General features: G+C 31.9%; 1 protein-coding gene across 3 annotated transcripts in view; it reads right to left on the bottom strand.

Annotated features, from left to right (window-relative positions):
• HGF (hepatocyte growth factor) overlaps nt 1–23,318 on the bottom strand; it is a 72,345-nt gene that overhangs the window by 4,957 nt on the left and 44,070 nt on the right. For all 3 annotated transcript variants that reach the window (XM_019660705.1, XM_019660704.1, XM_019660706.1), the window contains 8 exons: nt 15,131–15,233; nt 11,275–11,408; nt 6,238–6,276; nt 4,957–5,053; nt 2,384–2,458; nt 1,363–1,509; nt 740–846; nt 471–616 (listed from right to left, as the gene is read on the bottom strand). In XM_019660705.1, coding sequence (XP_019516250.1) covers nt 471–616; nt 740–846; nt 1,363–1,509; nt 2,384–2,458; nt 4,957–5,053; nt 6,238–6,276; nt 11,275–11,408; nt 15,131–15,233 — 848 coding nt within the window. The remainder of the gene's footprint in view (nt 1–470; nt 617–739; nt 847–1,362; nt 1,510–2,383; nt 2,459–4,956; nt 5,054–6,237; nt 6,277–11,274; nt 11,409–15,130; nt 15,234–23,318) is intronic.

Here is a 23,318-nt window from a genome sequence, read left to right as displayed (position 1 = left end):
TTTTTTTTAAATAGAATTTGTTAACACACACATACACACTAGCTTCACCAAATATACAATTAAAAGTAAAAAACCAGGTATGTATTTTCTAATAAAATGATTAATATAGTTTATTTAAGGAGAATTTGGGAAGATCATGTAAATTTAAAAAAGCATTAGAACAATGCAAGCTATTGTATCACATTTATATTGGATAATTCTCACTAGAGCAGCTTTCCTTTAGAGTTCTGACTGTATTAGTTTCCTTTATTTCATTGAGAGACGAATGTCATCACAGTTTGCTGCTAATGAAACATAGATTGTCTCACTGTTCAGTTAAAAGGAATATACAAGAATAATACAGGGTTATTTTTTCCCAGTTCCTCTTAGAACATGTTGGTGTACAATGATTTTTGAGAAAAATAGACAAAATGAACATGAGAAACTGTACTATTCATCACATACTCATTTTTAAAAAACTCCCTTTTTACCTCGCATGGTCCTGTTACAATATTTTCAGATCCAGCGCATATTTCAGACTCATTCAGCGTCACCTTCCCTTGATGATATTGGCTGCATTTCTCATTCCCCATAATGGAGAGGTGTGCTACTCGTAATAGACCATTAGAGTTGATCACTAGATTAGTGCAAAAAATGTACAGTTAATGAGCACAGGATAAGATGACAAAAATAAGAAACAAATATTTTTTATAAAGTAAAATAAATATGATATTGCCTTATCTTTTAAAAAATAGCTTACATCCAGTGTAGCCCCATCCATAAATACTGCAGGTAGTTTTTTCAGGAATTGTGCATCCATAATTAGGTAAATCAATTGTACTAACAAAATCATCCAGGACAGCAGGTCTGAAAAGAGAAAATATGGTGGTAGTACTCTGACTGGATTCAACACAAAATTAATATATTAAAATGCAGTGCAAATATTTAATGGCATTTAGAGAAAACGATTATGTGTCTTAAAAGAGAAAGAAGAAAAAGAAAATGCCTAATATATAATGTAGAAATCTACAGTAGGTTGTAGAGAAATGAGTTATTTGCTGATATTTAAGAATAAATGGTCACTGGTATTTTTTTAATCATTATTTTACCTGTTCAAGTTAACATATAATTACTGCTCAGTAAGCTTTGGTTTTAGAGCAGGCTGATTAGACTGTTGATCCAACTTCGTTTTTTCATTTTTTAAAAATTTTGAAATATATATATATATATATATATATATATATATATATATTTATATATGACATGTGACATATGCTCTTATAATAAATCCGCATGAGGGAGAAAGAATAGCCACATAGCTGAAAAAAAAGCTTCAACAGTTTCAGTCTCGGGTTAAAACACAAAACCTTTAAAGGAACTAACCTAGCAAGCTTCAGCAGCACCAGATCTGATCCTTCAGGCCCATATACCAGCTGGGAAACATTCAGAACCTGTTTGCGTTTCTCATCTCCTCTTCCATGGACATCATGAACCCCAAGCCAAGCTTCGTAATCTTTCAAGTCTTTGTTTCTAAGTAAAAAATCAAAGTGTAATATGTAATTTTAGATTGTATAATATTATTCCCATATATTGTTATTTTAGCTTATGCGGACAGATAAATTACCTAAATTTAGGATTTGATTCAAAGTATAATAAAGAGCAACATGTTTGTTAGGCGAAATTCTGACTGCTACAAGCACGTATAGGTAGGAAGAACCTAGGTTGGAATTGCTGAAAATGTAAATGGCTATTTCAAAAAATTTTTGATTTTTTGTGCTAGAGATGGTGGCTAGAGAGTAAGTTATTTGTGAACATTTTTCAGGTAAACCACATCACACGAATTATAATATTACTGCAAATTATCCTTTTTATCTCAGCTGTGTATGTTTGGTGTCTTAATGGTTGTTGCAGATCTATACTAACAAAACCAGTGTAACCTTGATGAGAAGCAGCAAATAAGCTTACAAACGTTGCCTCCATATCTTTTCCTTAGGCTAATTTTCTTTGAAAATTATTCCCAGGATGATTCAGAGGCTGGCCTGACATAAGAAAGTAGAAGTGAGGATTGAGAGACATTTTCTGATAATTTAGAAAAATAATTTTCATCTGTAAATGTAGAGTGCCAGTAGGAGGCAGCTGGGGTAAAAATTATGTACATGATTCTAGCAAATTTTTCCCCAAATTGAGAGTAATGCCAATTGTGGAAAGGATTACCCAGTAGGTAAATATTAATGAAATCAAAGAACGTTTTATTAGCTAAATCTAAAAAACAAATAATAATTAGTTCACCCCATGCTTGTGAAAGTCTGTTAAATGAATACACATGCTAAGTCTAAAAGCTAAGTGAAAGCCATACATATTTTTAAATGCTCAAAACAAATAATTGATTTCAGAAACACTTTACCGAGAAGGGAAACACTGTCTTGCGGTTAGAATCCAACTCTCCTTTATCAATGATCCTCCACAGATATGTTTATTTCTATGAGAAAGAGGAAAGAGAAACGAGTAACATCTGTGCAGGAAGGTTGCCTGCCAATTAATGCAAAACCTATGGCAACATTTGTTAAAAATAAATGCAACTGAGAGAAAAATGTAGAAATTAACCCAACTAGAATAAAAAGGAGTAATCTTTATATCAGAAAGCTATTTGGTAATTATAGTTATTAGCACTTTTCTTCATAATGTGATTAAACAATTTTATGAAATCAACTCTGTTTTTGTGAAAGGAACTGTCATTACACTCCACAATCCATTCATTGTGAGAGAAAGTATGTGCCACAAATATACGATAATTAGAATGAACACAAACAAAAACAATGTAGACTTATTTTGAATTCAGTGTTTGATTATGAAAAATGCAAATTTGAGTTTTTATTTAAACCCTAAAAAACATGTGGTAGCAATACATAAAATTTGCACACTACCTCTTTCTTTCATTACCATTATTTAGTTTTGATATGTTAATTTAGAATATTACTGAATTTGAGTAAATTTGTTCAGATTAAGACCAGCAATATATTATTTCATTCATAAAATTAAAACAATTTTGCAAGACATATCATCTAGAAAATTATAAAATATTTGCAGAGAATAACACTAGTACATTTATTTGATGATATCCCAAATCTGTAAACCCATTATTTTTGGCAGAGATATGAAAAAAATACAACTTTTCACAATTTACATTTCCAATGAGTACAGATGTTCACTGCTTGGGAGAGTAATAAAAGAAGATTCCCAGACTAGGACCACTTTTTATGGCCTGTACCACACAGGAGGATAAGAGTATATATGGAGTTTTAATTTCTATTCCTCTCAGTATGTGTTTTGGAAGGATAACCAAACAGCTGTTGTTACTAAGAACTTGGATTTAAAAGGAAACTATTTTTTTCTCAAAGTTTTTAGTAGTCTGAGCTAATGAAAAATAGTTTCACCTGCTTCTTCATGGAGACTTTCAAAGGGGTATCCTTGTATAATCTCCTATTGTTAATAATAAATTTAGACATGCATGCCTCTTGTTTTCCTAGTTATGAGATTTGCAAAGAATCACTAATTAGTTCAGAGATGTGGATTCTTAAACCATTTTCTGTAATAAAGAAAATGAGACACTCCTCCCAAATTTTACAGTCTTCATTAAATCTTCATATTGTACCACGAGCTTTAATATTCTGGCGAGTTTCAAAATTCTATTTCAGTACTACACACCTAGGAGAGCTACACTACACTTATCAACATACATATTTATAAAATTTGATGATCTACTCTTCAAAAGACATACTAAAGGAGAACTTTAGGCCATCTTCTATTTGGGGTATACAATGAATATAATTCTACGTTTGCTAAGAATTGGCTTATTCATAAAAGAAATTCAGGCTCAAGTTGTCTCTATTCTACTTTAATATCACTGTGATTTAATTGGAGTAAAATACAGATTTTCTTCCTTTACTCTAGGAGGCTAGAGGTAAAGGAACAGGGAGAGTTTCCCTAAACAGGAGCTATTTGAGCTTGGTAGTTAAAGAATGAGAAGGATTTTCCAGGTAAAAAATATGGAGAAAGCTACAACATGCAGTGGGAACAATAGCACAAAGCCTCGTAGGAAGCAAAATAGGGTGTCTTGAAAACAAGGGAAAATGTGGCTAGAATTCAGGTGCATTATGGGGCTGTCGCATGATGAGGTTCCGCTAGAGTTAAATATTGAAAACGATATTTTAACATTCTGATTACCATATGGTGTAATATATGTAGTATATAGAAAATTTTAAGATCAGATTTTACGTTAACTCCCATTTTAAATATTTCATTCTTATAACAAAATGACTAAGCTTAATTTTTGTATAACAGTATGTTTGGCCATGATTTTACACAGGACATGTCATTGAATCTTAAGAGCACTGAGAAATAGAGTGTCAAGATTTTTTTTATCCATACTGAATATTATAATAGAAAGTCTATGCAACCATAAGTATTGTTTGTGAATATTTTTCTTAATGATAACATATTCTAGAATTTAAATTATTTCTGTTTAATTAGTATGACAATGAAAAAAGTTGAAAACTATAAACAAATACAAAATTTGTGATAAGATCATGCATAGGCATGATAGAAAATAAAGTAAAAATATCCTAGTTTGAGAAATTTACAACATATGCATTATAACTAGTATGGTAATATCAGAATATAAGTAAATTGTCTGAGTAGTTGTCTTTTGCTTAATCAGAACTGGTGTCACTCGTGAAACAAAGCCAACACACATGGGATCTTTGTGAATATTTCAAAAGTCACTATCTCTGGAGGCACACATTGCGAAACGTAGGACTAGTTAGCAAGCAGAATGTCATCAGCCCCCTCCTGTGCCTGTCTCATATGGGTGCCCATGGGGAGGGCACAACTTACCCTGACCACGTATGGCCATATTGCTGGGAATACGCCTTTTGCAAATAAGCCAAATACATATGATTTGTGTATATGAATAATTACCTGTATTTCAAACTAACCATCCATCCTACATTTGTTCGTGTTGGAATTCCATTTACAACTCGCAATTGTTTTGTTTTGGCACAAGATATTACAGGATCTAAAAAGAGGACCAAACATAACATTTTGACAAAACATTTTGAAATACTCTGCATCTTGGCTTTCTTAAATGCAATGGTAACTAGACAAATGTAACTACTGTAATTGTGTCAGTAGAACATTTGTGGGGGGTGGGGGGAAGTAAGTGTTATGACTATGGAGCCAAATCATGCCCAAAATGTTTGCTATTCTTATCTAGGTAGACGAGTAACACAGAAAAATTGATCAGCTCAAGGTCAACAGTGTCCATGAAACTGACAGTGGCTTTGATCACCCAGCACTAGGTACAAGTTCTTCAGGTCTAATGCTAATTGTATTTCCCTCACCAACCTCAACGTAGAATAAAACACTGCTATCTATAGTGGTTATTTCTAAATGTCAATGGAAATGAATAGCTTGAGTGAAAAAAAAACTATATTTGGCTTATTACTTCTGAAATTGTAAAGTAAAACTGCAGAGCCATTTTGAAACAGGTTACCAGCAATATACTTATTGGAACTATATCCAAATGACATTATTATGTCCAAATCATTATATCCAAGTGACACAAGTAATTTCAAGTAAACTTTTCCTGACCCTCCGCTGTGTCTCTTGCCTTATCCTTTCTACCTGTCCATGGTCTAAAATAGATTTCCAATAATTTCTTCAGCTTGGGACAAAGCAGATGGTCTTTTAAATGAAAACGTTTGAATAACTTCCTTTAGCCCAAGAAATATGTAAAAGTTAAAAACATGCAACTCTCAACAGATTTTCTTACATGCAGGATTAACTGAGCCTCTCAGATTGTGTCAGCTTGTGCCTAGTAGAGCATACAAAGAGCTTTAAAGACAGAGGAGGATAGAGACACTGCATAACTTTCCAACCTTCAGGTTTCATTCTGACTTTTGCATCTTTGTTTAATTTAAAGGATAATGAAGGTCCAGGTATACATTTTGCCTCAAATTAAAAGCAATATAAATGCTTTCTCAAAGTTAAATATAACATAGAGAATTGAATTTTGATATTTATTATACTGTTGCTTGTGTAACCCCATTACATATGCACATAGAAAAAAAGTAAATAAAAATAAACTTATTTTTATGATGGAAGTTAATATAGTGATATATTTTTCTATGAAGAAAATAATGACATCATTTTTGACAGTAGAGGACTCAAATATGCTCTTTATTTTGAAATATTACTTACGGTCTAAATTGACTATTGTAGGTGTGGTATCACCTTCACCTGTAAAAATAAGTAGATACATATAGTCATAATCCATAGATACATATTTCTGTTATATAGAACCAAAGTTACATATTAAAATCCAAATATCCATGAATAGGATAATTTACTACAATTCTTGACATTTTATTCAAAGATAAAATGTAGTAGTACTCTTTTGAGTAATTACGTATCACTTTTACTGGACAATATTGAAACATGTGCTTACTGGTATTGGGTTGTTCTGTGAGGAAAGTCCTGTTTTATGACTGTGGAGACTCCAGTGGCATCGAGCAGCTGCCTCATTCTACCAAGATGCCCAACAGTGTACACCAGAAACATTTCACTGAATAGCACTAATGTTTTTTACTGCTTGCTTTGTGCCATTCATATAGATAGACTATGGTTTTTTTACCGTAATTTGGCCCATTTATATTTTTTCTGAAAACTACTTTTTTAAATATATGGTTGAGTATAATTGAAACTTCATAGGCTTCAGAAAACTTCAAAGATTCCAGAAGCTAGAAATCAACATCATCATTGGAAAAAGAGGGATAACAGAATATAATTTTGTTTTGTTAGAATATTTCAAAGATTGGTTTTTCCAGATGGCAGTAAAAAAAAAAAAAAAAGGAGTATGGAAAAAAGAGAACAATAGAAACTGGAAATTAATTCTGACTAAAACCACATAACTTACTCCTTTTTCATAACCTCCCTACTGGGGCTTAATTGCTACAAGGAGACACTTGGAAGATTCTAGGATTTGAAAATACTTACACAGTAACAAATGAGGCACAAGACATTTCCTGGAGTTTAATATCTAACTGTTCAGAATTGATGGCACGGATTTAGTCAGGCACTGTTTAGACCCAGCTGGTTGTTAATCCCTGGAAATGCCCTGAGCTCAGATAAACCGGCAACAAAACAATAATGGCATATGGATTCCTTTGTAATAGATGCAAATTTAATTGCTCTTTATGGGGAATCTCCAAAGAATTAATACATGCTAAAGAGTTTTCACTTGAGTTCATTTACCAGATCTAGGCATTTTAAATAAATAAGGGTAAAGGCAAACATAAATTTCATAATTTCTCTTTCCCTTTGGTTTATCCTGGAGGAGGGTTTTTTCTTAGAGTCAGCTTAGGTCAGTGTTTTAGTTTATAGTACAAATATGGATCGAGGCCGAATATGGGTCATTAAAACATCAAGGATATTGGTTTTCTCACTCAAGTTAAGTACTTGAAAATTCTAAAATAAAAAACCTTTATTCCTTATATCATCCTTATGAGAAAGACTGTAGACTATTATATCCTTAATTGCATATCAAGCTTTCTGTAACAAAGTATTTAGTTCACCATTGTATATTACTAAAATATTTAACTTTTAAAAATGTGTAGGGATTAGGGCCAGCCGAGTGGCTCAGTTGGTTAAGAGCTTGCTCAAGAGTGCGAGCTCTGAGCAACAGCGGTTCGAGTCCTGGCCCGAGCTGAGCTGCCGCTGAACTGCCAACAGGTGGCAGGATGGCTCAGCAAAAAAAAAAAAAAAGTGTAGGTATTGTAAATTGTGGGCTTTAATAATTAATATTATATTATTATTAATATTTGAGACTATATATAGTTTTCTCTGAGCCAATATTTCTCACACTTTAGAATAAACTGAAATACTACTATAATCAGATTTCTGGAGATTCTGGGTTGAAGGCTAAATTATGAATTTTTCAAACGCATTCCAGGTACTCCTGCTGCACACTTTGAGCAAAACCTTAAAAAACTGCTCTCTAGGCATTTTCCATTTTACCATCAAATACTATTCTTACTTTTCCTCTTTTATTTTTCCACCACTAACTCTACCACAGCACTCAATCTGAAAAACTATGTATAATGCAAATCTTATTTTGAATTGATTGAACTTTAATTTAAAGAAGGAAAATAGGTCAATGATAAAATTTATACCTATGGAAGGGTTTGTGTGTGTGTGTGTGTCTGTGTGTGTGTGTGTGTGTGTGTTTATGTCCTCAGAATCAAATATGAACTCTTGCTGAACACAAATGAAATATTTTAATATATTTTCAAATTTCTGATTTGGGTTTAAAGCTTTACGAACATCACATATTTTTCCAGGCAGATATCTATGTTCCAATCCTCATTATATATTTTAACGTTAATATGTATTTCTTGAATGATTATATTTGTAATTATTTACATAAATGTCTTCTTTCTACACTGAAAATAATTTGAAGGTAAGAAATATTGTTTATATTGTTTTATAACTAACATGTTATATAGGGTTTTGCATACAATAGTAGCTTAATTTCAAATTGTTAATAAATGAATGAATGAATAAATAAATAAGTAAATAAATACAAATAGATGGATATTACTTGCCCAAAGTACTTATAGTGATAGAGCTAATTCATAACCAGGAAAACAGAGTCGAAGCTCTTCACTGCTATAATCTCAGTAGTTAGAACTTAAGATTTTTCCAAGATATATTGAGTGTGTATGGGCACAGACGAATGTATAGGTATTTCTACAGTTTTATTTTTATGTATTTGGTAATCTTAAAATATATGTTAAATATTATTTTATATGCATTATTAAAAAGGAATAAAAACCCTTACATGTTTTGTATTACTCATGTATAGTGCAAAAATGACTTACACAGTCTCTGCAGTTAAATAAATAAGAACTCAGATCTTCCAAAGATAAATGTTATTAAGCTTTCACCAGTGGGAAAATGTAAATAAAGCCTAGTTATAAATGTTAGTTAGAAAAATGACAGTGTAAAAATATTTATTGAAATTAATGTTCAGAATACATTGAAATAAAAATGAGTTATCTGCAATAGCACTTAATCAAACACTAGGAACACCTTGACGTCTTTCAACTGCACATTGCAACTTTTAGTTTTAAAATGCTAGTTGAAAATACTTGAAAACTTTAAAATTATTACAGTCCTGTATCAGTTAGGTTTATAATCTAAAGCACAGTTTCGAGATTCTACAGGAACATTTTACTCTATGGCTAAAATTAAGCTACTGTGATTTTTATAAATCTGGAATTCTGTAGGGAAAGCATTAGAACCTGTTATAAAAGCCAGATCATTGATTTTTTTTTCCTTCTTCTTAGATCAATGGATATCCTATTAGCCTCTATTATTTTTAACCATAGGAACTTCATGAAAATGTACTTGAGGTAAAGCTAATATTCTGAAAAAAATAATCCTGTAACCATTTTTTTAAAAAAGTTTGTGTACCAGAGATGTAGATTTGTTTGCTTATTTGTTTCAGTGTTAAAACTTGAAAGACATCTTCATTAGAACATTAATTTGAAATACTAGGATTATAGTTGATGAAATAAAATATAATAATATGAAATAGTATTTCTTTGCAAACATAAAATGTTTATTTATTATTACAGGTAATTTCTTTATTAAAAACAGTTTGGGAAGTTTCAAGTCTTAATTATAAATATACTTGATTAACATTATATTTAAGAAGTTTTCCTTTTTATGTTAAATATCATGAAACATGACTAGTGTTTTCATTTAAGGTGAGAAATTATCTCATTAATTTGACATGCATGGGAAAACTATAGACCTGTATTTGTATTTCATGTTTTAAAGCAAACACCATTTCTTCAATCTAATCTCTAATATTTAGAGTGGGTATTTTTGCTGCTGTTTTCAAGGTACTTGCTCCTGGCTTTGTCTCACAAGAAAAACATTCTTAAAATACACTCTTACTGAACTTATAAAAGTGTGTCCTTTTTAAACAAGAAGGTAGTTTCACATAGTATTTAAAGACGCTTGCTATAACTTAGAGCTATGAGATATATAGCATAATACAATTAATCCATGCTACTGACACAGCTGTATAATAAGGCTTTTTCACTCAATAACGTATTGAGGATATATTCCCATCTGAATATCTATTGCTCTACATCAGTGGATCTCAATGGGGGTTATTTTGCCCACTCCAAGGGGACATTTGGCAACTTCTGTTTTTGATTGTCATGACTGGAGTAACGGTGGTGCTATTGACATCTAGTAGGAAGAAGCCAGGGACACTACTGAAAGTCTTATAATGCACAGGACAGCCTTCCACAAGATTTATCTAGCACAAAACGTTGGTAATGCTGAAGTAGAAAAATACTGATACATTTCCCCAATCTACTTCCAGACAGGGTTACCATTTTACACAGTAACACAGTATTGATTACCCAGGCTCTCACTAATATTGGGCATTAACAATCATTTTCTTATTTGCCAACCTGATAGGTGAAAATTATTTCTTATGCTTTTATAGTTTCATTTTTGTCACGATTAAGTTTTAATGTCTTTTCATTTGTTTATTATTATATTTATTCTTGAAGACTCATTTTCTTCATTTTTCTCCTGAATTATCTCATATTTTTCTTATTGATATATAGGAGCTCTTTTATATGAAGAATATCAGACATGTATATTTTATATATCTTTTAATTTATGCACTAATACTCTTTTAACAAAATAACCTTGGGCCAGAGAAGTGGATGGAATGTTCTAGGCTTCCTAGTTGGCTAAACAACAGGGAAGATGATGGAAGCACCTCTCTTGCAGGTCTGTTCATCAGTCAGTTGATGGGCTGGGACCTTTGCTGAGAGCTCTGCTACATCCAGAGACTGAGCAGCTAGGCTTGGTGATGAGGCATGGAGAAGTCTTGCTAGAGCAGTCATATTAGAACTATGGCCATTTATTGTTTCTGGATTCCAGATGGGAATCTAAGGGAGGAAAATCTTCTTTAAATGGTGAGTGGAATGTCTCCTTGTCTAGAGGAAAAATGAAAAAGGGTGTGTGTGTATGTGTGTGTGTGTGTGTGTGTGTGTGTGTGTGTGTGTGTTGCTCTCTGGAGTGCATCCTCATTTGGGGGTCCGCTGTAGCCCTTCTATATTATTGCCACCTCTGATTAAGGTATCAGTTTAGAGGAGATGCAGTATACTGCAACTATGTCACCTGAAAAAGATCACTAAGTGTACTTACAACGAGAAATAGGGCAGTAATCCCAAGGAATGAGAGGATTCCCCGTGTAACACCAGGGACCATGGGCGTCATCATCAGGATTCCGACAGTAATTCTTAGTCAGCTTACTAGCATCTGGTTCCCAGAAGATGTGCCTGAATAAACAACAAACTCTGAATATCACAAGATGCTTATTTTGTCCAACAAAAACAAAATGTCACCAAGAAGATATAATCTTAGCACATAACTTTCATTACAGATACAACACATGCATCGACTAGTATAAATTTTGGTTATTTTGTTTGAGATTCAGTTTGTTGTTCTAACAGTTTGGAAGCATGTTTTCTAACTCAAGAATTTGGAACAGGTCTGCGTAATTAGCATAGATAAAATGAAAGATTTTGTGACTTTACTTCTATTTAATAATTGTAGTGGCAATGTAACAATACCCTTGTGCATAGAAATGGAGAAACATTACCAAAAAAAAAGTGCAGAGGATAAAGAAGATCAAGTCTATAAAATACATAGAAAATATAAGCCATTGCAGAAGTATTATTTTAGAGTTCAGAAACATTTGAAGCCTCACTAGCCAAATCACTATGATGACGTACAAGATACATTGAAAAATTAATAATAATGTGCTAACAAAACAGTTCAATTTTAAAATGCCACTGGTCATAGAATTACAAAATGTGATTTTTTTAATAGATAACTGAGTAATACTGCTTTAGCCTTTCTTATTTTACACCTTAACAAAATTTATTACAAAGAAAAGCAAAAATATTTTGTTACTTTATAAGACCATGGCTACTCATATAAAATCAATACTTATATTTACCTCAATAACATTAATGAAATCAAATTCCATATGGCCATCCTAAGTCATGAAAACTACATCTAACTGGATTTGTTTAGGAGTATTAATTACTACAATATTTGAATGTAATTAATATGTCATTTTAAAAATCAAGAAGAGGGCCGGCCAAGTGGCACATTGGTTAAGAGTTGGATTGGAACGTCAGCTCTGAGCAGCAATGCCTCGGTTCGGATCCCACATGAGGGCCAGTGACACTGTGCCCTCTAAAGCCAAGATGGTGGACAACAGCTTGACCTAGAGCTGGGCTGCCGTGAGTTGCCAGCAACAGCATAGGCTGCAGTGAAGCTGCAGTGGGCTGCCATAAGCTACCGTGAATGGCTGGCAGCCAGCATGAACTGCCAGAGCCACCGTGAGTGGCCAGACCGGCAACTGATCTGCCTCACCCGGGAAGAGCACAATGATAATACCAACATGGGCCAGTGAAGCGATGTCCTCCACAACTAGACTGAAGAACAAAAAAGGACAGAAACTTGTCTTTTCCCCTTTCCCGATTCCCCAATAAAATCTTTTTAAAAAAAAGAAAATTGAGAAGAGTTTGGATATAGGAACTGGGATTAACTTTCCAAACTCAGATTCATTTTCTGGAGACATAACAACAACAAGCACACATAGTATTTAGCATGTGCCAGATTCTATTAAATGTGATTTGCATATGGAAACTTAGGCTCTAAGATGATGCTATTTTATATTTGAGGACAACTGATTAGTCTAAGGTCACATGGCTTATAAGCAGTGGCTCAGGGGTTTGAACACAGCTCTTTCCAGAGTTCAAAACCACCATGCTGTACGACCTCCTCACTCAGGGGTAGTTTGTTCTTGAACCAAAATGGTACCATGCAACTTAATAAGTCATCAATTTTGGACTAATTCTCTCCAGATGACTTTAAATTATTTCCAAAAGCCAAATCAAACTCAATGCATTAATTGTTATAACCACTATAACACCTGAACAAATATGTCACATATAGTAGTATGCTGCTACACGTTTAACTGGCACTCTGAGGTGCGTTTGAGGGGAGTCTTTATTTGTTGTCTTTGCTGATTTCCGTTGTGTAAATAATTCCACCATAAAAATGACGACCTTCCGATGTGGCATCACGGAAGGCAGCATTGGTGCAATTGTCTCGTATAAGTCCATAAAAGCTAGACCTTCCCCCTATATTTCTAAAAATAATTTCAAAAATATCAGTGTTTAAATCCTTGAATTTTAATTATGCCAATTCTTGCTTAAAATTCTTTAATGAATCCCTTTACTGCTTAGGTTAAAATTGAAACTTCTTACTGCAGCTTACAGGGCTTTATATAGTATCGCCTTTGGAGAATTCCTCCTCTGTGGACATTGACCAAATTACACTATGTTTCCACCTTACCGATATCATTTCTGATTTTTAAACACTTTAATCTTTGGGCTTTTGCACAAGCTATTCTGCCTGACGCACTCTTCCTCCTACTTTTTGTTTTACCAAGCCCTGCTTATTATGTGCGCCAAACTCTTCTTCCTCCAGGAAGTCTTCCTGGCCATCTAAGGCTTGGGTTTTTCCACAGCATAAAATACGTGATTTCTCCCTGGCATTTATAATATGATATTGGCATGTCTGGTTTTCTGGCATCCCATACTAGAGTGTGAGATCAATGAGTGCAGAATTCTGCTCATCTTTGAAGTCTTAGAGCTATGGTGTCTAACACAATTGCTACTAGCTACATGTGATTACTGAGAAATTGGTATGTGGCTATATTGAGAGGTGCTATAATTGTTCATATACACCAGATTTTCAAGCTTTAATATGAAAAAAATGTAAAAGATCTCATTAATAATTTTTATATTGAATACCTATTAAACTAAAAAAGCTTTAAATATGTGGGATTACTAAAAACATATTATTAAAAATAATTTTGCCTGTTGATTTTTACTTTTTTAAATGTGGCTATTAGAAAACTTGAAAGTACACGTGCAGCTTACATATGTGAATTGCATATTTACATCAGCGAGCTTTGCTTTAGAACTATCACTGTCTGTTTATAAAGTATATTAATTGAAATAATATTATCCACTACTGAGTACATTGTGGAAGAAAGTAAAGGCTTTAAGTTAAAGTGGGACTCGATGTAAAATGACTCAATTTCTCTGAGTCCCAAAATTCTTATTCACACATATAGAAATATCTTCGATATAGCATTGTGATGGTCATATGAGATAACAACTCATGTAAATCAATTATGTACTTGATCAAAAGACGTTAACCTTTTAATCTTTTATTCTAGTGCATATATTCTTGGATATTTATTAAATATCAGTTTTATGTCACAACTATGTCTCATACTTTTGTAATTTCAAACATATTAGCATTATTGCTAGGGTTCAGTGGAAGATAACTTATTTTTCTGTGAATATGTTCAATTTCAAAATCTCTACTTCTCTGAAATATGTAGATTGTTTTTTCCAATTACATATACATTCCTTTAATTATAGAAAAATTTTATATGTCAAAATCAGGCTATACAAGGAAACCTCTCTCTAAGTTTTTAGTATTTAATTGGATATTAAGGTGTGTATGTATATGAAAATGGTAACTTACTGATTTTCCATGAGTAAGAATTAATAATTAATTATGAGACGAAATAATATAATGCACTATATGAAACATGAGATGTGCCACTTAATTATATACTGTCTTATCAAGTTATGTAATTGTTTTCTCAATATGACCATATCTTCCTCAAAGATGAAACCAAAATGTATGCCCACTTTTTGTTACTGTTGCCCGTGGCACCTATTACCAAGCAGAACATACAATAAGTGCTCAAAAAATGTGTGCTGATTGACTCACTTATTTAAAAGTTTACTACTCAGAAAATATTGGGTTCCACGAATCATCAAACTAATGTTTTCAATAGCTTATGATAATATATAAATAATGAAAAGAAATAGCAATGTACATGAATATACCTATTTGCTGTTATCACTACACACTAAATATTCAAAGAAAGATATTTACACACCTGTGTAAGTCTTCCATGTTCTTGTCCCACATTGAACATGTGAGTCCAGATCGTGTTTTGGATAAATTGCCCATATAATTTTTGCCATTCCCACGATAACAATCTAAAGATAAATAGATGGGAAATAAAACTAGTGAATACTAGGGAGTATAGAACAAAAACATTTTTATAAGCATATACGTTCATGAAAATCAACATAAAAATTAAAGCACTCTGAAATTTGTACAAATCAGAGATTTAAATATTTCAAATTAAAGTATCTTTATTTTTAGCAATTTTTTTCATTAAAACATACATTTATGCAGCAAATACACATTTTTTTAAAAATAAAAGAAAAAATTAAATGAGTATTTCTTAGAGACACCAAAGATATGAGAATTTTTAGAATGACATATACTTCCCAACATTTTCTTCTGAAAAATTTTACTCCACAGGAAAGAATGATGTAATGAATACTCACTCATGTACTCATCACATTTGCTCTGTTTTGATTTTTATCTTTCACGATATAGACATTCTTAGTCACCCAAAGCCAACTGTTTTGCAAATGCTCCTTAATTTCATTTTGTCTTTTTATTTTCTCAGGAATAAAAATCAGGTTAAATACGGGATATTGCATAGGTGATATTTTGTCCTATTCAGAGCAATACATCATGGTACATATGCTATCAGTTTGTTTCATTATTGGTGATGAGTTTGATAACTTGGGTAAATGGTATAAAGGAAACACATCTCTTTGTATGTAACAACAACAAAAGAAGTAGGCGGGGCCTTTGAGACAAAGAAAACATCTTATTGCTAAACAATTTTCACAAAATGACTTAGGCATACTTTGATTAATTTTACATGAAGTAGTACTATGCTGGTTTAAAAGTAGTTATTTTTTGATTCTCTATACTTATTAGTTGTTATTCTTGTTAATTAGAGCATTTCCTTCTCCCCTACTCCTTCCATTTAGGTATTAACACTATCAGTAGAAGTAGCAGCGGTAGTAGTAGTATTACTACTACTAGTATTAGTAGTAGAAGGAGTAATATAAATATGGACTCATGGATTATTTTTTATTAAATGTGACAAATATTCTATTCCTGTTATTCATTTTGATGCTCAAATTGTTCCAAATTTAGCCAATAGAAGCCACTTTAAATTGGCTCCTGTGTCTTTCATCATGTCCCATGTGGCTTTATTTTTTACTTTTTTCCATTTGAACAATTTATATTCTATTTAACATTGATCTAAGTGTCCATATTCTTAATTTTAAAAATCATAAAAAGAAGTCAAGCTCTTCCAAATAAGTTGCAGTTCTACATTTAAAAAGAAACACTATTTCATATTTTGAAATCATACCACATATGTAAAAAAGTGACTGTGAAACATTCCTAATGTTAATTTTATGAATAAAACCTGTGGATTTGACTATAAAATGTTATCTACAAGTGTACATCAACATTGAGATCAGTCTCTGTATTAAACTTTGTAAACCATAGTATATTATCATTGGTTTTAAAAATGTTCTGTGATTATAATAGGTATAAATCCTAATAAAATTTTTTTAAAGAAATAATTTAATAATATGTTCAGGAACCAGTTAACATAGTGAAAAAGTACATATATACTTACATATGTGTGTATATGTGTATATATATGTACTGAAAAAGTATACATATACACATATATGCTATGAATATACAATATTTGTATATATATTTTTCATACATTATTATATTCCATTCTTTATTACTATTAGTAAGTCCCTTTATTACTAATAAAATATCAAATATATACTTTAGTGTCTTGCTTTTTTTTTTTTTAACTTAACAATATACTTGAAAATCACTCCATGTGAGTTCATGGAGAGTTTTATCATACATTTTTTTTGCAGTCTCATAGTATTTCATTGACTGAGTATGTTTGGGTTATGTTGCTATTAGAGAAAATGCTGCAAAAAAACCCCCACATATATATGTTTTTGCATACACTGGAGCTGTATTTTCAGGTGTCAATAGTGCATCACTGAGCTAAAAGGTGAATGCATATGTTATTTTATTATTGTAAAACTTTGTTCCGTAATGGTTTACCATTTTGCACTCCTAAGAGCAATGTGTGAGAGCTCCTTTTCCCATACAGCTCTGCCAAAAGATGGTGTTGTTTAGCTTTTGAATTTTTGGGGATGTATATGTGAGAAATGGAAGTTTTAGACTGTGAGAAATCTCAATACTTATATTTTACTTTTCACTTGTTATATGTGAATTTAAGCATAATTTCATGTGTTTAAGGGACTTTTGATATCCATTTTCTAAGAAATCTTTTTGTTCATGTAATTTTCCATTATTTAAATTTTTGGGCCCTTTATTTTTCAGTTTTTATATATTAAAATATTTTTCTTTATTTGTGATATTTAAAACTTTATTCAAAATCACCATTGTCCTGCTGTCTAAGTGGCTCAGTTGGTTAAGAGCTCGCTCAAGAGTTTGAGCTCTGAGCAACAGCGGTTTGATTCCCAGCCCGAGCTGAGCTGCTGCTGGGCTGCCAACAGGTAGCAGGGTGGCTCAGCTAGAAAAATAAAAACATTTAAAAAATCACCATTGTCTTTCGAATTTAAATGTGGTCATTTTGTTGTTGTTGTTGTTTTGCCATGGTAGGTTTTTGATGTAGTTTATATAATTTTTTTCTTTTTTGCCTCTAAATTTTGAGTGTTAACTAGAAAACATTTCACCACATCTAAACTATAAAGGCATTCTTCCAAGTGTAGTTCGAGTATTTATTTAGTTTCCTCTTTGACAATCACATCTCTTATCCATTTGGAGTTTATTTTCAGTTACAGTATAAGGCATGGATTTAATGTTATCATGTTTCCAAATGGCTACCTTGTTGATCCATTATTATAGTTTAAAAGTTCATGTTTCATTCAGCGATAGGTAGTGCCACATTCTTAATATAATAAATCTTAGTAAGCAATCTGTTTCTGGACTCTGTATTTTGTTCCAATTGTCCATTTATTCATGTGATAGAATCACACTTTTAATTATAAACTGCTTACAAAATATTTTAGTATCTGATATGGTTAATTACCTCTAATCACTCTTTTTTTCCCGAATGCTTTTCTTAGTATACTTACATATTTATTCTTCTAGGAGAACTTTAGAATCAATGTTTGGTATCAGAAAAAGACTTGTTGATCTATTTATTAGTATCACACTAAAATAATTAGCTTAGGCATAATTATGTATTTATGATGTTGGGTGCTCATATTAAGGACAAGGAATGTTTTTCTACATGTGAAAGTACAGCTTTTGGGAATGATTTAACGTTTTTATTCCATATATCTTTAAAAGTGTATTCCTAAGTTTCTATCAGTTTCGTTATTATTATAAATGTAGATTTCTATTTAATTAGATCTTTAAACTCATGTATAATGTCATTGATATTTGTATATTAATTGTATATCCTGCTACCTTAGTGAAATTTTTTATTACTTGAATTCAGTTTTTCAAGTACATTACTAGATTATACTTTGCATAAATAGAGGTCTTTGCTTTTTTACCCAAATAAATATGCTTTCTTATCTAATTGTATACAATAATATCTCCAATAGAATGTTAAAGAGAAACACAATAACTTATATTTACAATGTTAAACAGTAAAAGAGATATCAGACATTTTTGTTTTATTTTCTTATACCTTATTACAAATGCCTCTGTTTCCCGATCAAGTAAATGGTGGTTTCTTTATTGGACTGTTCACCCAAATTTCATTTAGGATATGTATATTAATATTCACAAATGAGATAAGACTATAGTTTTCTTCTGTGCTATCTTTATCAAGTTTAGTTATCAATATTATAATTCTATCATAAAAATAATTTGGAAGCGTTACTGTATTTGTTAAGCGACAGGACAATTTATTCAGCATTGAGATTTTCTAGTCTGTGAATTTAGCTAGGCATGATATTTTTGCAAGAATAATTAATTAATAAATTTCTACATTTTGTCTATAAAAATTAGTCTAAACCTTCTTTCTCTACTAGGGGCAATTCAAGCCATTTCATTTTTATTTTCAAAGCTTTTTCCATGAGGTTGAATAAAATAGACTCTTTACTAATTTTCTTGTTTCAATGGTTATCTCTCTTGATAATTATATTTCATAATTACATATTATATGTAACACATATTACATATTTAAAATAATTATATTTTATAATTTAAAAAATAATTAAATATATTTTATATACATGTTCCTTTCTTGAGACAGCAAGTGCTGTCTATTTTATTAATTTTTTCAAAGAACCATTATTTTGCTTTATTCATTAGTGCTTCTCTTTTTCTTTGTTTGCCTTATTAATGTTAGCTTTTATCATTGTTTCTTTTTTCTTTCTTATGTTGCTTTTGGTTTACATTTCTCACCAACTCTTGGAGTTATAAATTTCATTGACTTGTCTTCATTATTTATGATATTGATGTAAATATTTAAAGCTGTGAATTGTCTTCTGTTTACTGTCTTAAGTGTCTTATATAATCTAATTGTGTTTTATCTGTGTTTTCAAAGAAATTCTGCAGTTTTAGTTTTTTTAAGAGTTATTTAATATTTAAATAGAATAGCATTTATATATACTAATTCAGATGCTTCAAGGTTTGAGAAAATATTTCTAACTCATCAGTCTATACGTGAAACTTATTTTCTACTATATGGAGAAGGATAAGAGCAACATATTTTCATGTGTGTGTGTGTGTTTGTGTGCATACATATCACATATGTAACAATGCATACCATTAGCTTGGTAATATCATACAATAGCATAACTGTATGTTAAAATTTCACAGCTGAATGTTGAATTGGCTAACAGTGTCTCTTCAATAGGACTTCTTCATTTTTAAATTGCCCCACAGCGCCTACACATTGTTGCATGTATAAGATACAATATATTATTAAAGAAAAATAATACATTGTTAAAGTATTAATGAAAGGGAGGAAATGTGGAGTAATGGGAAGGTCATTTTAAGGAAAGTTAGATTCAATCCCAGCTGTGTTAATTTGAGAATTTAGGCCAGCTATTTAAATTCCATGAAACTGTCTTCATCTATTAATGTGTGTACTTATTAGATAAACAATAACATCTGCTTAATTTCCAAAATCAAAGTTTTTCATATTCTATTACCTGATCCTTTGGAGATCTAGATATATTACATATAATCTATATATGTGATCTATATATATTACATAAAGTGTCTTTTTTTCTTCAAGCTTTACAAATGGACCTTTATTCAATTTAAAGATTCCAAACGTATTGCTTTGAGAATTCAAGATATATGTTTTAAAGGCATTAATTTAATTTTTTACATTAGTTTCAAGTTTACAAAACAACATAATGCTTAGACATTTATAGTCCTCACAAGTTATAAGCCCTCTCCCAGACTATTCTTCTGACATTGTTTAAAGCTCTTACAAATACCATTGACTATATTCCCTATGCTGTACTTTATATCCTATGATATATATATATATATATATATATATATATACATTTATTTATTTATTTATTTATTTATTTATTTATTTATAGTTGACATTCAATATTATAGTCAATATTATTCTACATCAGCTTCAGGTGAGCAGCACAGTGGTCAGGCATCTACACAGTTTATGAAGTGATCCCTTCAAAAAGTCCAGTACCCGTCTGGCACCCTACATAATCCACATGACATTATTGATTACATTCCCCACACTGTATTTCACATCCCCATGACTATTTTGTGACTACTAATTGGTATTTTCTAGTCTGTTCAACTTCTCCCCCACCCCCCAACCCTCCTCCCATCTAACAACCACCAGTTTTTACCCCCTGTATCTCCATGTTTATTGTTTTCTTCAGATTCTACATATAAGTAAGATCATATGGAAAATTGTCTTTCTTAGTCTGACTTATTTCACTAGCATAATATTCTCTAGACATCCTACTGAATGGGAGAAGATATTTGCCAATGATACCTCTGGTAAGGGGTTACTATCCAAAATTCATTAAAAAAACTCATACAACTGAACAACAAACAAACAAACAAACAAACAAAACAAAAATCCAACTAAAAAATGGGCAGAGGACATGAAGAGACATTTCTCTAAAAAGGACATAGAGATGGCCAATAAACACATGAAGATGCTCAACATCACTGATCATCAGAGAAATGCAAATAAAAACCACCATGAGATACCACCTCAATCATGTCAGAATTGTTATCATCAATAAGTCAACAAACAACAAGTGTTGGTGAGGATGTGGAGGAAAGGGAACCCTCATGCACTGTTGGTGGGGTTGCAAATTGGCACAGCCACTATGGAAAATAGTATGGAGGTTCCTTGCAAAATTAAAAATAGAACTACCTTATGACCAAGCAATTTCAAAGAAACCCAAAACACTAACTCAAAAAAATATATGCACCCCTATGTTTATTGCAGCGCTATTCACAATAGCCAAGATATTGTAACAACTGAAATGTCCATCAATAGAAAATTGGATAAAGAAATTGTGGTACATTTATACAATGGAACATTACTCTGCCATAAAAAAAAATGAAATCTTACCATAAAAGTATCTTAATAGTTTATAAACTATTGTTCTCATTTGCCTCTATCACTCACAAATTATCAATAATTGTTTAAGCAAACAACAGAGGGACAAAGAAGATCCAGTTGGTGCCAAACCTCCCCTAGTCATTGGTTTTAACTTTATTTCCAACTGAGTTTTAAAATCTGTCAGAGAACAGTGAAATTGACTGAAAAAACAACTCATTCCTTCTTCTCTCTACAATTTTTTTCAGTGTTTTTCATGCAAAATGTCACTGAGAAAAAAGTTAAAGGATGGAAGAGTATGTATAGGGCAAAAAAATCTATGAAATGAAGCTTTAAATTTGGCTTAGACTTTTTAGGATAATTCAGGACTGACCAAGACCATGACCATCATAATTAAATTCATGTGAAAGAATATGATTATTTAAAAATCATAACTCTCAATTCATGTGTACCAATGAATGCCCAGAGCTCAACATCATCACCATAATAATAATAATAATAATTATTATTATTATTATTATTATTATTAGTTTCAGGGGTCCAGGTGGACTCATGTTTTGTTAGGGAGACCCCTTCATAGATGGTGTAGAGGCCTGACCGCCAACATTATTATTAATCTTTGACAAATGATTTCTTTTTTAAACCTATTTCAATCTGACTTTTCTCTACCACTGCTCCCTGAAACAATTACCTTCAGTGGCATCTATGTTTCTAAACCACACTGCTTCACAGCATCTCCACTGCCGACACTCAAGTCCACATCACTCTCCTCTCTTGCCTGAACTACTGAAGCAATCACTCAATTGATTTCCATTTTGGTCCTTGTCAGAAGTTCTGGCTGTTTTCCATAATGCAGCCAGAAACATCTACTTAGAATTTAAGTCAGACAGATCATTTAATTTCTCTTCTTAGAATTGTACAACACAGTTCCTTCTCTTTCAGAATAAAAGTGTAAATCCTTCCTATTTCTACAAGACCTATGCAATTTTAGCCCAACTGCCCTGTAACCTCATTTCCTGCTACTGTCTATCTTGCTTATTCTGTACTAGACACAGATGTGCTGTTTCTTTCCTTTCAACTTTTCAAGCACTTTCCCATTTCATGTCATTTGCATTTGCAGATTTTCTCTACCGAGAATGCCCTTTATAAATATTTGCACATGGCTCATGCTGTTCCCTCACTATCCCTGTTCCTCCTTAATTGTTACCTTAACATGTGAGACCTTCCCAAACAATTAAAATATAAAATAGCAACACCCTTTTCTCCTGATACATTTTTTCTTTCCAGCACTTACCACAAACTATTGTAACTTACAATCCCCACCTCCTTTTTTATTTTGTTTGTTTTCTGTTTGCTAGAAATTAGTTCCATGGGGTCAGAGAATTTTTTTTTCTTTACTGCTATATCTCCGGTGCCTAGGACTGTGCCTGGCACTGGTACACACTCAAATAAATAAATAAATGTTGAAGAAATGAATATGAAAAAGAAATCCCACTTTAGACTTGATGACTTTGCTAGCCAGTGAAACCAGTACAATGAGAAGTAGGTCTTCTGCAAAATGTGAACTCCCTTTAGGCATTTCTCCTGAATTTAATCATGCCCACACTGTAAAATGTCAACTATT

This window comes from Hipposideros armiger, unplaced genomic scaffold, assembly GCF_001890085.2.
Source record: "Hipposideros armiger isolate ML-2016 unplaced genomic scaffold, ASM189008v1 scaffold_326, whole genome shotgun sequence".
NCBI classification, from domain to species: Eukaryota; Metazoa; Chordata; class Mammalia; order Chiroptera; family Hipposideridae; genus Hipposideros; species Hipposideros armiger.
The sequence above is the reverse complement of the archived record's forward strand: the minus strand, read 5'-3'. Positions and strand labels throughout refer to the sequence as shown.